The sequence below is a fragment of the Panulirus ornatus genome, chromosome 20 (genome assembly GCF_036320965.1).
Source record: "Panulirus ornatus isolate Po-2019 chromosome 20, ASM3632096v1, whole genome shotgun sequence".
In the NCBI taxonomy this organism is placed as follows: domain Eukaryota; kingdom Metazoa; phylum Arthropoda; class Malacostraca; order Decapoda; family Palinuridae; genus Panulirus; species Panulirus ornatus.
Window position 1 is genome coordinate 71,531,784 of NC_092243.1, and position 14,519 is coordinate 71,546,302.

Sequence of the window (14,519 nt, forward strand, 5' to 3'; positions counted from 1 at the left end):
TAATAAATGAAAAATTCATATTATCATTATTAGTTATTTATTATTTTGCTTTGTCACTGTCTCCCGCGTTTGCGAGGTAGCGCAAGGAAACAGACGAAAGAAATGGCACAACCCACCCCCATACACAATGTACACACACACACGCCCACACACGCAAATATACATACCTATACATCTCAATGTACACATATATATACAAACACAAACACATACATATATACCCATGCACACAATTCACACTGCCTGCCCCTATTCATTCCCATCGCCACCTCGCCACACATGGAATACCATCCCCCTCCCCCCTCATGTGTGCGAGGTAGCACTAGGAAAAGACAACAAAGGTCCCATTCGTTCACACTCAGTCTCCAGCTGTCACGTAATAATGCCCGAAACCACAGCTCCCTCTCCACATCCAGGCCCCACACAACTTTCCATGGTTTACCCCAGACGCTTCACATGCCCTGATTCAATCCACTGACAGCACGTCAACCCCGGTATACCACATCAATCCAATTCACTCTATTCCTTGCCCGCTTTTCACCCTCCTGCATGTTCAGGCCCCGATCACTCAAAATCTTTTTCACTCCATCTTTCCACCTCCAATTTGGTCTCCCACTTCTCCTCGTTCCCTCCACTTCCGACACATATATCCTCTTGGTCAATCTTTCCTCACTCATTCTCTCCATGTGCCCAAACCATTTCAAAACACCCTCTTCTGCTCTCTCAACCACACTCTTTTTATTACCACACATCTCTCTTACCCGATTATTACTTACTCGATCAAACCATCTCACACTACATAATGTCCTCAAACATCTCATTTCCAGCACATCCACCCTCCTCCGCACAACTCTATCCATAGCCCATGCCTCGCAACCATATAACATTGTTGGAACCACTATTTCTTCAAACATATCCATTTTTGCTTTCCAAGATAGTGTTCTCGACTTCCACACATTCTTCAACAATCCCAGAACGTTCGCCCCCTCCCTCACCCCATGATTCACTTCCGCTTCCATCCGCTGCCAGATCAACTCCCAGATATCTAAAACACTTCACTTCCTCCAGTTTTTCTCCAATCAAACTTACCTCCCAACTGACTTGACCCTCAACCCTACTGTACCTAATAACCTTTCTTTTATTCACATTTACTCTCAGCTTTCTGCTTTCACACACTTTACCAAACTCAGTCACCAGCTTCTGCAGTTTCTCACACAAATCAGCAACCAGCGCTGTATCATCAGCGAACAACAACTGACTCACCTCCCAAGCTCTCTCATCCACAACAGACTCCATACTTGCCCCTTTCCAAAACTCTTGCATTCACCTTTCTAACAACCCCATCCATAAACAAATTAAACAACCATGGAGACATTACACACCCCTACCGTAAACCTACATTCACTGAGAACCAATCACTTTCCTCTCTTCCTACTCGTACACATGCCTTACATCCTCGAGAAAATCTTTTCAATGCTTCTAACAACTTGCCTCCCACACCATATATTCTTAATACCTTCCACAGAGCATCTCTATCAACTCTATCATATGCCTTCTCCAGATCCATAAATGCTACATACAAATCCATTTGCTTTTCTAAGTATTTCTCACATACATTCTTCAAAGCAAACACCTGATCTACACATCCTCTACCACTTCTGAAACCACACTGCTCTTCACCAGTCTGATGCTCTGTACATGCCTTCACCCTCTCAATTAATACCCTCCCATTTAATTTCCCAGGAATACTCAACAAACATTTTTTTTCTTTCTTTTTTGCTTTGTCGCTGTCTCCCGCGTTTGCGAGGTAGCGCAAGGAAACAGACGAAAGAAATGGCCCAACCCACCCCCATACACATGTATATGCATACATCCACACACGCAAATATACATACCTACACAGCTTTCCATGGTTTACCCCAGACGCTTCACATGCCCTGATTCAATCCACTGACAGCACGTCAACCCCGGTATACCACATCAATCCAATTCACTCTATTCCTTGCCCTCCTTTCACCCTCCTGCATGTTCAGGCCCCAATCACGCAAAATCTTTTTCACTCCATCTTTCCACCTCCAATTTGGTCTCCCACTTCTCCTCGTTCCCTCCATCTCCGACAGATATATCCTCTTGGTCAATCTTTCCTCACTCATTCTCTCCATGTGCCAAAACCATTTCAAAACACCCTCTTCTGCTCTCTCAACCACGCTCTTTTTATTTCCACACATCTCTCTTACCCTTACGTTACTTACTCGATCAAACCACGTCACACCACACATTGTCCTCAAACATCTCATTTCCAGCACATCCATCCTCCTGCGCACAACTCTATCCATAGCCCACGCCTCGCAACCATACAACATTGTTGGAACCACTATTCCTTCCGAGATAATGTTCTCGACTTCCACACATTCTTCAAGGCTCCCAGGATTTTCGCCCCCTCCCCCACCCTATGATCCACTTCCGCTTCCATGGTTCCATCCGCTGCCAGATCCACTCCCAGATATCTAAAACACTTTACTTCCTCCAGTTTTTCTCCATTCAAACTCACCTCCCAATTGACTTGACCCTCAACCCTACTGTACCTAATAACCTTGCTCTTATTCACATTTACTCTTAACTTTCTTCTTTCACACACTTTATCAAACTCAGTCACCAGCTTCTGTAGTTTCTCACATGAATCAGCCACCAGCGCTGTATCATCAGCGAACAACAACTGACTCACTTCCCAAGCTCTCTCATCCCCAACAGACTTCATACTTGCCCATCTTTCCAAAACTCTTGCATTCACCTCCCTAACAACCCCATCCATAAACAAATTAAACAACCATGGAGACATCACACACCCCTGCCACAAACCTACATTCACTGAGAACCAATCAATTTCCTCTCTTCCTACACGTACACATGCCTTACATCCTCGATAAAAACTTTTCACTGCTTCTAACAACTTGCCTCCCACACCATATATTCTTAATACCTTCCACAGAGCATCTCTATCAACTCTATCATATGCCTTCTCCAGATCCATAAATGCTACATACAAATCCATTTGCTTTTCTAAGTATTTCTCACAAACATTCTTCAACGCAAACACCTGATCAACAAACTTATACCTCTGTAATTTGAGCACTCACTTTTATCCCTTTGCCTTTGTACAATGGCACTATGCAAGCATTCCGCCAATCCTCAGGCACCTCTCCATGAGACATATATACATTGAATAACCTTACCAACCAGTCAACAATACAGTCACCCCCTTTTTTAATAAATTCTACTGCAGTACCATCCAAACCCGCTACCTTGCCGGCTTTCATCTTCCGCAAAGCTTTTACTACCTCTTCTCTGTTTACCAAATCATTCTCCCTAACCCTCTCACTTTGCACACCACCTCGACCAAAACACCCTATATCTGCCACTCTATCATCAAACACATTCAACAAACCTTCCAAATACTCACTCTATCTCCTTCTAACATCACCACTACATGTTATCACCTCCCCATTTGCCTCCTTCACTGAAGTTCCCATGTGTTCCCTTGTCTTACGCACTTTATTTACCTCCTTCCAAAACATCTTTTTATTCTCCCTGAAATTTAATGATACTCTCTCACCCCAACTCTCATTTGCCCTCTGTTTCACCTCTTCCACCTTTCTGTTGACCTCCTGCCTCTTTCTTTTATACATCTCCCACTCAATTGCATTTTTTCCAGCAAAAGTCGTCCAAATGCCTCTCTCTTCTCTTTCACTAATAATCTTACTTCTTCATCCCACCACTTACTACCCTTTCTAATCTGCCCACCTCCCACGCTTCTCATGCCACAAGCATCTTTTGCGCAAGCCATTACTGCTCCCCTAAATACATCCCATTCCTCCACCACTCCCCTTACGTCCTTTGTTCTCACCTTTTTCCATTCTGTACTCAGTCTCTCCTGGTACTTCCTCACACAAGTCTCCTTCCCAAGCTCACTTACTCTCACCACTCTTTTCACCCCAACATTCTCTCTTCTTTTCTGAAAACCCCTACAAATCTTCACCTTCACCTCCACAAGATAATGATCAGACATCCCTCCAGTTGCACCTCTCTTCACATTAACATACAAAAGTCTCTCTTTCGCGCGCCTATCAATTAACACATAATCCAATAATGCTCTCTGGCCATCTTTGCTACTTACATACGAATACTTACGTATATCTCTATTTAAACCAGGTATTCTCAATCACTAGTCCCTTTTTCAGCACAGAAATCTACAAGCTCTTCACCATTTCCATTTACAACAATGCACACCCCATGTACACAAATTATTCCCTCAACTGCCGCATTACTCACCTTTGCATTCAAATCACCCATCACTATAACCTGTTCTTGTGCATCAAAACTACTAACACACTCACTCAGATGCTCCCAAAACACTTTCCTCTCATGATCTTTCTTCTCATGCCCAGGTGCATACGCACCAATAATCACCTATCTCTCTCCATCAACTTTCAGTTGTACCCATATCAATCAAGAGTTTACTTTCTTACACTCTATCACATACTCCCACCACTCCTGTTTCAGGAGAAGTGCTACTCCTTCCCTTGCTCTTGTCCTCTCACTAACCCCTGACTTTACTCCCAAGACATTCCCAAACCACTCTTCCCCTTTACTCTTGAGCTTCGTTTCACTCAGAACCAAAACATCCAGGTTCCTTTCCTCAAACATACTATCTATCTCTCCTTTTTTCTCATCTTGGTTACATCCACACACATTTAGACACCCCAATCTGAGCCTTCGAGGAGGATGAGCACTCCTCATGTGACGCCTTCTTCTGTTTCCCCTTTTAGAAAGTTAAAATACAAGGAGGGGAGGGTTTCCAGCCCCTCCGTTCCTGTCCCCTTTAGTCGCCTTATTGTATTATCATTATAATCTTTTTTTATTATACTTATTCTTTGTCTCCCGCATTTGTGAGGTAGCATAAGGAAACAGACAAAAGAATGGCCCAACCCACCCACATACACATGTATAAAAAAATCATACAGCAAATAATAAAGAGCCTAAGTGTGCTAAAAGGATTGACCAATGATTAAAATATTGATCATTTTAAGTGAAAATGGCAAGACTGCATTAATGTACAACATGACAGATTTTACAGTACTTACTCTCACAAGCAAAGGTGAATAAAGAGCCCAACTCTACCATCACTTCATGGATGGATACATTTCCGACAGTTTCAAACTTCCTGACTGTTCCCAGCAAGTGTATGATGCTCCTGTTGACAAAGTTGTATTTCAATGCCTTACCTTTTCTGGCATAGGTACTCTCCTACCTTTGTGAGACAGCATTAGGAACAGAAAAAAAAAAAGGACACTATTTGCAGGAAATATCCAGTCTCTCGCTGTCATGTATACCATACCAAAACCAGTCTAACATATATAGGTAACCTCAGACCACTCTATGGTTTACCATGATTGCTTCATATGCTCTGATTCAAACCATTAGCAACAGCACAACCCCCCCTTATATACCACAAGCTCTAGTAATTTCCACGTAATGCATGCCTCTTGCCCTCCTGAATGTTCCAGTCTCAGTGCCCACATGGCCTGCTTTACATCATCCTTCTATGTCCTTCTTGGCCTTGCTGCTCCCCTCCCCATGACTCTGGCACATAAATCCTCAATATTACTCTCTCTATTCATCCTTTCCATATGGCAAAACCATCTAAGCAAACCCTGGTCAACCCTCTCAATCTAACTGCACTCACTACCATACCTCAATGACACACCTAACAGGCAAATAGCTTTTCTTATCACCAAAATATTCAGTAAATCATTGCAGGTAGGACAAGTGCCAAATGACTGGAAGCCAGTGAATGTAACAACAATTTTCAAAAAAAAGAGACAGAAAATGTACTTCAAATTACTGACCTATCAGTTTCATTTAAGTTCTAAGTTAGGTGCTACAAACAAGTACTAAAGACAAAAATCTTTCCATTCCTTGAAGAAAACCAACCATCATTATGATTTCCAGAATAAGATATTATGCTTAATCAATCTGACTGAATGATTTAGTCATGAATATGAAAACTAGGGCTCCAAAGAACCCTGTGATGTTATGTACTTGGATTTTGTACAGCCGTCAATAGAGTATCACAAATATTACAAAATAAAATAAAAACTCATGGTAAAAATGATCAAATCTGCACATGTTGTCCTAGGACCCATAATTTTCATTATCTACATCAAAAACTTACAGACAGGACTCAACAGCAGAATTTTGAAATTCTACTATTTTAATTCTCCTCACTGAATAACCCATGCCCCTTCCTAGTTAGCCCTCAACTGCCACATTGCTCACTTTTGCACTTAGCTCCTCCCATGACACTCACCTCTCCATCATTCTTCTTGTAGTCAGGTACACAGACTATTACTAAAAAAAAAAGAAAAAAAAAATACAAACTCACCCTTTATAAGGCCCACGTTAGACCTCATATGGAATACACTTCAATTATGGTAACCAAACCAAATTAAAAATGAAGGAAAACTTTAGTTAATTAAAAAAAAATCAGGCAAACTAATCCCTTCATTCATGAGGGCAGACTCAAAAACCTAAAACTATTCTCTAAAATTTGGTAGGAAGATAAAAGGAGAGAAATTCAACAGCAATATGGGCCAAACATTTTCCACTTGTTGAGTGATTAAGCACTGGAATAATCTACCTATCTATGTAGTAAATGCAAAGGCTAAAAATAACTTCAAATCAAGGCTTGACAAATACTTCAATGATATCTGTTTTCTGTAGGAAATCCAGTTCACCACTTATCATGTCTTTCTTTTCCAGAATCTGACCACAAAGCATAAGTCAAACTGACAGAGACCTTTTTCCAATTCACACTGTCCTATTAAATTTCCATGGCAGTAGCTTCCCCTGTACTCTTTCTTATCTTTCACCAGCCAACAATTAAGTCAGAGGGAGAGGTGACTGGGGAAGCATATTCTGCTTTGATATCCTGTTTCTATTTCTAAGACTTAAGGACACCACAATACAGAACCTCATTATGGACCATCATGTCTCCTGTTATCTGTCCTTCTCATATACTCTAACAATGGACAATCATATCTCCTGTTATCTGTCCTTCTCATGTACTCTAACAATAAAGTTTTAAGATCAACCTATCTCACACCATATACTGTCCAAAGGTATTTAATTACCAAGACATCCACCTTTCCTCTCCATTAAAAGCCCACACTTTGCACCCATGTTACAATGCTGAGGCACTTATACATTTAAGCACACCCTTCTTTGCCCTTTTGGTCAATGGCTTCTCCTTCACACACTCCTTCAAACATCTGGGATCTTAACCCACTCCTCCACCTTGCAACTCACTTCAGCCCCTGTGGTTTCATATAATGCCATGTCCATTCACACTCAAACTATCTCATCTCATCTCACTGCTGCATGTTATCATCTCCCTTCTGTTTACAATAACTTTTTCAAAGTCCTTTTATTATACACTCCCAATCTCTGTCACTAACAATTTTAGTTTCTCTCTTGAGTCTGCTATAAGAGCTTTGTCATCTACAATCATCAACTGATTCATCTCTCATGCCCCTACACCTCATCCCCAGCATACCGTAGACTTGCCCCTTCTTCCCAAACACTTATATTTACTTCCCTCACCATCTCATCCACGTAAATATTAAACTGCCATGGTAACATCACACATCTCTTTCAGAGATCCATCTTCATTAAAAATCAATGCCTCCTCCATGCATTCCTGTACAAATGCACTAATCTCCTTGTCAAAACTCCCCACTGCATTTAGTGTATTTCCATATACCCCATATTTCTGAGGCAACTTTCACGCTGCATCTCTGTCAACCCTATCATAGTTTTCTTCAGGTTCATAATGCCACATAATAATCACACTCTTTCTCCATGTATTTATCCCTCAAAGGAAATATATGGTCCACATAAATTCTACCTCTCCTAAAACCATAACCATTCTTCCCTAAACATCCGCTCCTTGGACAACTTCACTATCTCAATCACAGTTTTTTAATACCTTTTTCACCAAGTACACTTGAGACTTTACCTTCATAACTCAAAAATTTATTTTTGTTTCTCTTACCTTTATACTAGAGTACCACACATGCACTTCACAAGTCCTTAAATATTTCCCCTTGGGCTTCACACAATTACACATATCAAACAGGCTGACAACCAAACTAAAATACTGTTATCCTCATGAGAAAACTGCAATTTCATTCACTCTTAAACACTTCACTAAATCTTATATTATGCAAGACTTCCAGTACCCCCCAACTCCTTTTTTACTATCCCATTCAGCCTGACTCTCTTACTCTGCATTCCTTCTCATCCTAAATACAACACATCCACCTCCCTAACATCTAATAGACCTTCAAAACATTAACTCCTTCTTTTCAAATATGTTCAACTTACTTCCCAATCTGCTTTCTCAACTGTCATTCCATTTACCTTCTTGTTCTCCTTTCACTATTTACCTACTTCCAAAACATTTTCTTAGTTTCTAAAGTAAATTGATATTTTCTCTCCCCATATTGCATTTGCACTCTTTTTCAGCTCTCAAACCCTTCTTTTGACAACTTTTGTATCCTTCACTTGATCCACTTACACTTCTTCCGAAGATACTGATGAAACATCTCCCTTTTCTATTTCACAGAAATCTACTTTCTAATTCCTTGGAGCCTCTTTCATAATGCTGTGAAGACATCCCTAAATGACAGCCTACTTATTCCTATATGATAAATTCTTTTTTTCTAACAATACTGCCTATCTGATCTTGCTATGAAACATACAACTGATTTTTCAAATCTTACCTGAGCTTACATTGAAGCTCTTTCAGCCGTTTATCTTGGTCTGCAATACGAAGGGCATTAAGGAGAGGGTTCACCAAGAACACTATTAAACCCATGTTAGGAGCTCTCCTTATGTAAACATCTATCAAATCACTCACCCTGGAAAAATGCATATAGTTAATAAATTTCCAAAGAAAACATGAATTAAGTGAGTCAAAAACTATGAAGAATGAACTATGTTACTTTCTCTTAAAACAAATAAATCAAGGAGAGACATTCCTATGACCAACTGAAGTCATTTGACATCTAATTCCCTATCAATTGGGAAGTTAGATTACCTAAGAGATTGGTTATCTTATATAACTGGTCACCAAGTACTCATCAGACATCTGTCATTAGGCAAGTTGGGTACTCATTAGACACCTGTCATTAGCCAAGTTGACCTGAATCCAATAAACCCCCAAGTAGTCAGCTCTCTAACCTCTTGCACTTAAGCTGTCTACTCCAAAACTAACATAAAAGGCCATGGCAGAGGATGAGCTACATGGCACCAGAGACTATAACATATTTTTTAAGTACTAAGTTTATCATCATTTAGAATTCATTTTTTCTTAATTCAAAGCAACCAGGAAGACAATAACCAATTAAGGCACAAAATTAGCCAATCCATAAGTGGTCACTTATTTGTGTAATATTCAATTAAAGATCAGCCGGAAGACCAAATACACAAGAATTCCATGAACTACTTATACTACATCAGAATAAAAAGCAAATAAACATAATATATAAGAGCCCACCAAAGCAAGCAATACACATTCAGCTAAAGGACGCAAAAAGTATTCTTCCAAAAAGCACTTTTATAAATATAAAGCACATATTCAGGCAATTTAAGGATTCTATTCTTTTTTATTTATTTGTGATTATCTCTAAGCAAAACAGAGATGGATCTCTTAGACTGCAAGTCCAAGTCTTTTAACATCCTTTTGTGTCATACAATCATATGAACTAATTTTTTTTTTTTTTTCGGTCTCCCAGTTATGCGAGGTAGCGCAAGGAAACAGACGGAAGAAATGGCCCAACCCACCCCCATACACATGTATATACATATGTCCACACACACAAATATACATACCTACACAGCTTTCCATGGTTTACCCCAGATGCTTCACATGCCCTGATTCAATCCACTGACAGCACGTCAACCCCGGTATACCACATCGATCCAATTCACTCTATTCCTTGCCCTCCTTTCACCCTCCTGCATGTTCAGGCCCCGATCACACAAAATCTTTTTCACTCCATCTTTCCACCTCCAATTTGGTCTCCCACTTCTCCTCGTTCCCTCCACCTCCGACACATATATCCTCTTGGTCAATCTTTCCTCACTCATTCTCTCCATGTGCCCAAACCATTTCAAAACACCCTCTTCTGCTCTCTCAACCACGCTCTTTTTATTTCCACACATCTCTCTTACCCTTACATTACTTACTCGATCAAACCACCTCACACCACACATTGTCCTCAAACATCTCATTTCCAGCACATCCATCCTCCTGCGCACAACTCTATCCATAGCCCACGCCTCACAACCATACAACATTGTTGGAACCACTATTCCTTCAAACATACCCATTTTAGCTTTCTGAGATAATGTTCTCGACTTCCACACATTCTTCAAGGCTCCCAGGATTTTTGCCCCCTCCCCCACCCTATGATCCACTTCCGCTTTCATGGTTCCATCCGCTGCCAGATCCACTCCCAGATATCTAAAACACTTTACTTCCTCCAGTTTTTCTCCATTCAAACTTACCTCCCAATTGACTTGACCCTCAATACTACTGTACCTAATAACCTTGCTCTTATTCACATTTACTCAACTTTCTTCTTTCACACACTTTACCAAACTCAGTCACCAGCTTCTGCAGTTTCTCACATGAATCAGCCACCAGCGCTGTATCATCAGCGAACTAATACAACATACAATTACAGTTTTCTCTCAATGTTCCATGTATCCACCACTCTTTTACTCTAAAAGTATTTCTTTTTATCTTTTCTATTACAAAAGTCACTACTGTAGGTACACAATTCAATTTTAGTACTGTAACATGCTAGTCTCTCCTGAACTCCTCAGAGAAACTGTAGGAGAAAACATGATAACCAGCATTACTGTACATCATCTGTTATAAGGTGGAACTCGAACCAAAGGATTAATGTTTAAATGTCAGGAGTTACCATATGATAAATTAAAGAAGGTGCTGGAAATAATCATGTTAAAGCTACTTTTAATGGGCTTACTTTGAACAACTCACTAATATTACATGACATGTATATCTACTATGTGTTTCTTAGTCACTAAAAGTGCTTATCACTGAGAAAACCACTCTCTGAAAGTCATTCTAAATTTTAACATGAATAAGTAAATGTAAAAATATGTATACACATATAAATGTGAAAAAATATAGGCAACTATGAGCAAGTGATTGGGAAATATACAAAAGAAAGCAGCAGGAGGTCAAAAGGAAGATGCCATGGTTTAAAAAAGAGGGCAAATAAAAGTTGGGGTGAACAAGTATCAGTGAACTTCATGAAGAAAATTTATTGGAAGGAGGTCAGTAATGTAAGAAAAAAAAGAGAAATGGTAATATCAGTGAAGGGAGCAAATGGAAAAGTGGTGACAGGGAGTGATGAGGTGAAGAGATGAAAAGAGTACTTTGAAGGACTGTTGAATGTGTTTCATGATACTGTAGTAAATGAAGGATGTTTGGGTCAAAGAGGTATGCAAAATGAGTCATGAAAAGCAGTTTAGAGAAAAGACATGAGGTGGTGAAAGCCATGCATAAGATAACATGTGGCACCGAAGAGGATGTTATTGCAGATGAATTTGTGAAGAAAGGAGTGACTGTGTTATTACCTGGTTTGTTAGAAGCTTAAATGTATGTATGCATCATGATGAGCATTTGGGATTGAAAGAATGCATGTATAGTATCACTGCATAAAGTCATGGAGAACAAAGGGAACTATTCAAAAGGATACAATGCTGATGGCAGGTTCAAGTGAGAAACTACAGAAGTTGCTGTCTTAGTTTGGGAGAATGTGAGAAAAGCAGGAAAGTTGAGTCTATGATAATGATAGCAATGTTATTACTCTTTGGAGTGAAGAAAGAGGTTAACTGTAGTGTTTGATTGAATGGAGGAAACTTGGAGGAAGTGAAGTGTTTTAGATACCTGGGAGTAAACAAGGCAGCGAATGGAACCATGGTGAGTCACAAGGTGGGTGAGTGGGCTGAGGAATGTATGGATGGAGAGGTCACAATCTGGGAGGGCAAAGATGGCTATGTTTCAAGAAACAGTAGTCCCGAAGGTGTTGTAGGGATGCAAGACATGGTCTATGGATGAGAATGTATAGAAGAGGGTGAGTGTGATGGAAATGAAGTGTCTGAGGACAGTAGTTGGTGTAAGGAGGGTCAATCAAGTAAGAAATGAAACGGTAAGAGAGAGGCATCGTAATAAGAAGAGCACTGTTGAGAGAGTGTGCTGCAACAGTCTGGACATATGGAGAGAATGAGTGAGGAAAGGTTGACAAAGAGGATACAAGTCAAAAGTGGAAGGGGAAAGGAGAGGGAGGAGACAATTCAGAGATGGAAGGATGGAGCAAATGAGATTTTGAGAGCTCAGGGCCTGAACATGGAGGAGGGTGATAAGTGTACACAGGATAAAGTGAAGTGCTGTGGTATCAAAGAGGTGACATGTTGTTATTAGACTAAGCCAGAGAATATGAAGCAACTGGGAAAAACAGTGAAGTCTCTGGGACTTTGCTAGGGATAGCGGGCTAGAGAATGGATGTAAGAGAATAAGGCCTTTCCTGGGGTCAGAAGACCCTAGAAGACTTCAACATGTGTAGCATCAGTGCTACATAATTACAACTGACTTATATAGGTAGCCCAAAGAGGCATGAGCTAATATTTAGGATTTATGTTTCCACAGATGTCTTCCTTAGAATATGACATAGCAGTGTCTGACTTGGGGTTTTATTCAGTGCTGTTGAACCAGATTCCCAGTTGCTGTGGTGTCGCACTCCCTGACTGGTCAGTTTACCTCACATGCCCACTCATATTTGACCAAGCTTCACCTACCAATTTGGCAGTTGCTGTATGTAGCCCACCTGTAACTCCTACTACCACTTCCACCATCTTCCTCCTCTGCTTGTCCAAGGCCTTGCAGATAATTTGTGCATCTTCCCATCTGAGATGTCCTACTTTTCAACACATACCACTATTGCATTGGTCATTCTGTGGTGTCTCACATCACTCCTGCAATCTCTTGTCCTTGTTCACATTCTCTCACTTCCCTCCCACATATGTCTTGTTACATCCTCCTCAGGTATTTTGTACACCAGTCTTTTGTCTTTTACTATGTCTCCTCTCTTCATCCTTGATCCTACTGCTATGTCTATGGAGGTGAGGCTGAGAAGTCTCCCACTGGGATTGGCTCCCTGGCACTTGGAACCAAAATAAGAGGCAAAGAAAAAGACAAAAGACCAAAGCATGCAGTCATACATAGGATGTAAGAAGATATGTAGGTGATATAAGTTAAGGATTGGAAACAAGGACAAGAAATACAGGAATGATGTTAGATACCAAGAAATGACCAAAAAAATAGAGACGCAAGTAAAGCAAAAAGGGCATTTCCTTAATGGGATGAGGTAAAAAATTATCCTCAATGGCTTGGACTAACTGAGGAGGAAGGCAGTGGAAGTAGCCTACACATACTACTAAAGGATAATATCAACATGGTAGTGGGGAGTTACAGGTAGCCTACAACAGCCTCCAAACTGGTAGGCAGAATTTGGTTGAATACAAGCAAGGGAGCGGGGGGCCGGAAATCCTCCCCTCCTTGTATTAACTTTCTAAAATGGGAAACAGAAGAAGGAGTCACGCGGGGAGTGCTCATCCTCCTCGAAGGCTCAGAGTGGGGTGCCTAAATGTGTGTGGATGTAACCAAGATGTGAAAAAAGGAGAGATAGGTAGTATGTTTGAGGAAAGGAACCTGGATGTTTTGGCTCTGAGTGAAACGAAGCTCAAGGGTAAAGGGGAAGAGTGGTTTGGAAATGTCTGGGGAGTGACATCAGGGGTTAGTGAGAGGACAAGAGCAAGGGAAGGAGTAGCAATACTCCTGAAACAGGAGTTGTGGGAGTATGTCATGGAATGTAAGAAAGTGAATTCTCGATTAATATGGGTAAAATTGAAAGTTGATGGAGAGAGGTGGGTGATTATTGGTGCATATGCACCTGGGCATGAGAAGAAGGATCATGAGAGGCAAGTGTTTTGGGAGCAGCTAAATGAGTGTGTTAGCGGTTTTGAGGCACGAGACCGGGTTATAGTGATGGGTGATTTGAATGCAAAGGTGAGTAATGTGGCAGTTGAGGGAATAATTGGTATGCATGGGGTGTTCAGTGTTGTAAATGGAAATGGTGAAGAGCTTGTAGATTTATGTGCTGAAAAAGGACTGATGATTGGGAATACCTGGTTTAAAAAGCGAGATATACATAAGTATACTTATGTAAGTAGGAGAGATGGCCAGAGGGCGTTATTGGATTACGTGTTAATGGACAGGCGTGCGAAAGAGAGACTTTTGGATGTCAATGTGCTGAGAGGTGCAACTGGAGGGATGTCTGATCATTATCTTGTGGAGGCTAAGGTGA

The 14,519-nt window shown here is 40.7% G+C and overlaps 1 protein-coding gene across 1 annotated transcript in view; it reads right to left on the reverse strand.

The window, feature by feature from the left end:
* The window catches only part of Mybbp1A (MYB binding protein 1a), a 181,373-nt gene that overhangs the window by 69,979 nt on the left and 96,875 nt on the right, over nucleotides 1-14,519 (reverse strand). The window contains exons 13-14 of the mRNA XM_071675197.1: nucleotides 8,841-8,978; nucleotides 5,142-5,251 (exon numbers count right to left, since the gene is read on the reverse strand). Coding sequence (XP_071531298.1) covers nucleotides 5,142-5,251; nucleotides 8,841-8,978 — 248 coding nt within the window. The remainder of the gene's footprint in view (nucleotides 1-5,141; nucleotides 5,252-8,840; nucleotides 8,979-14,519) is intronic.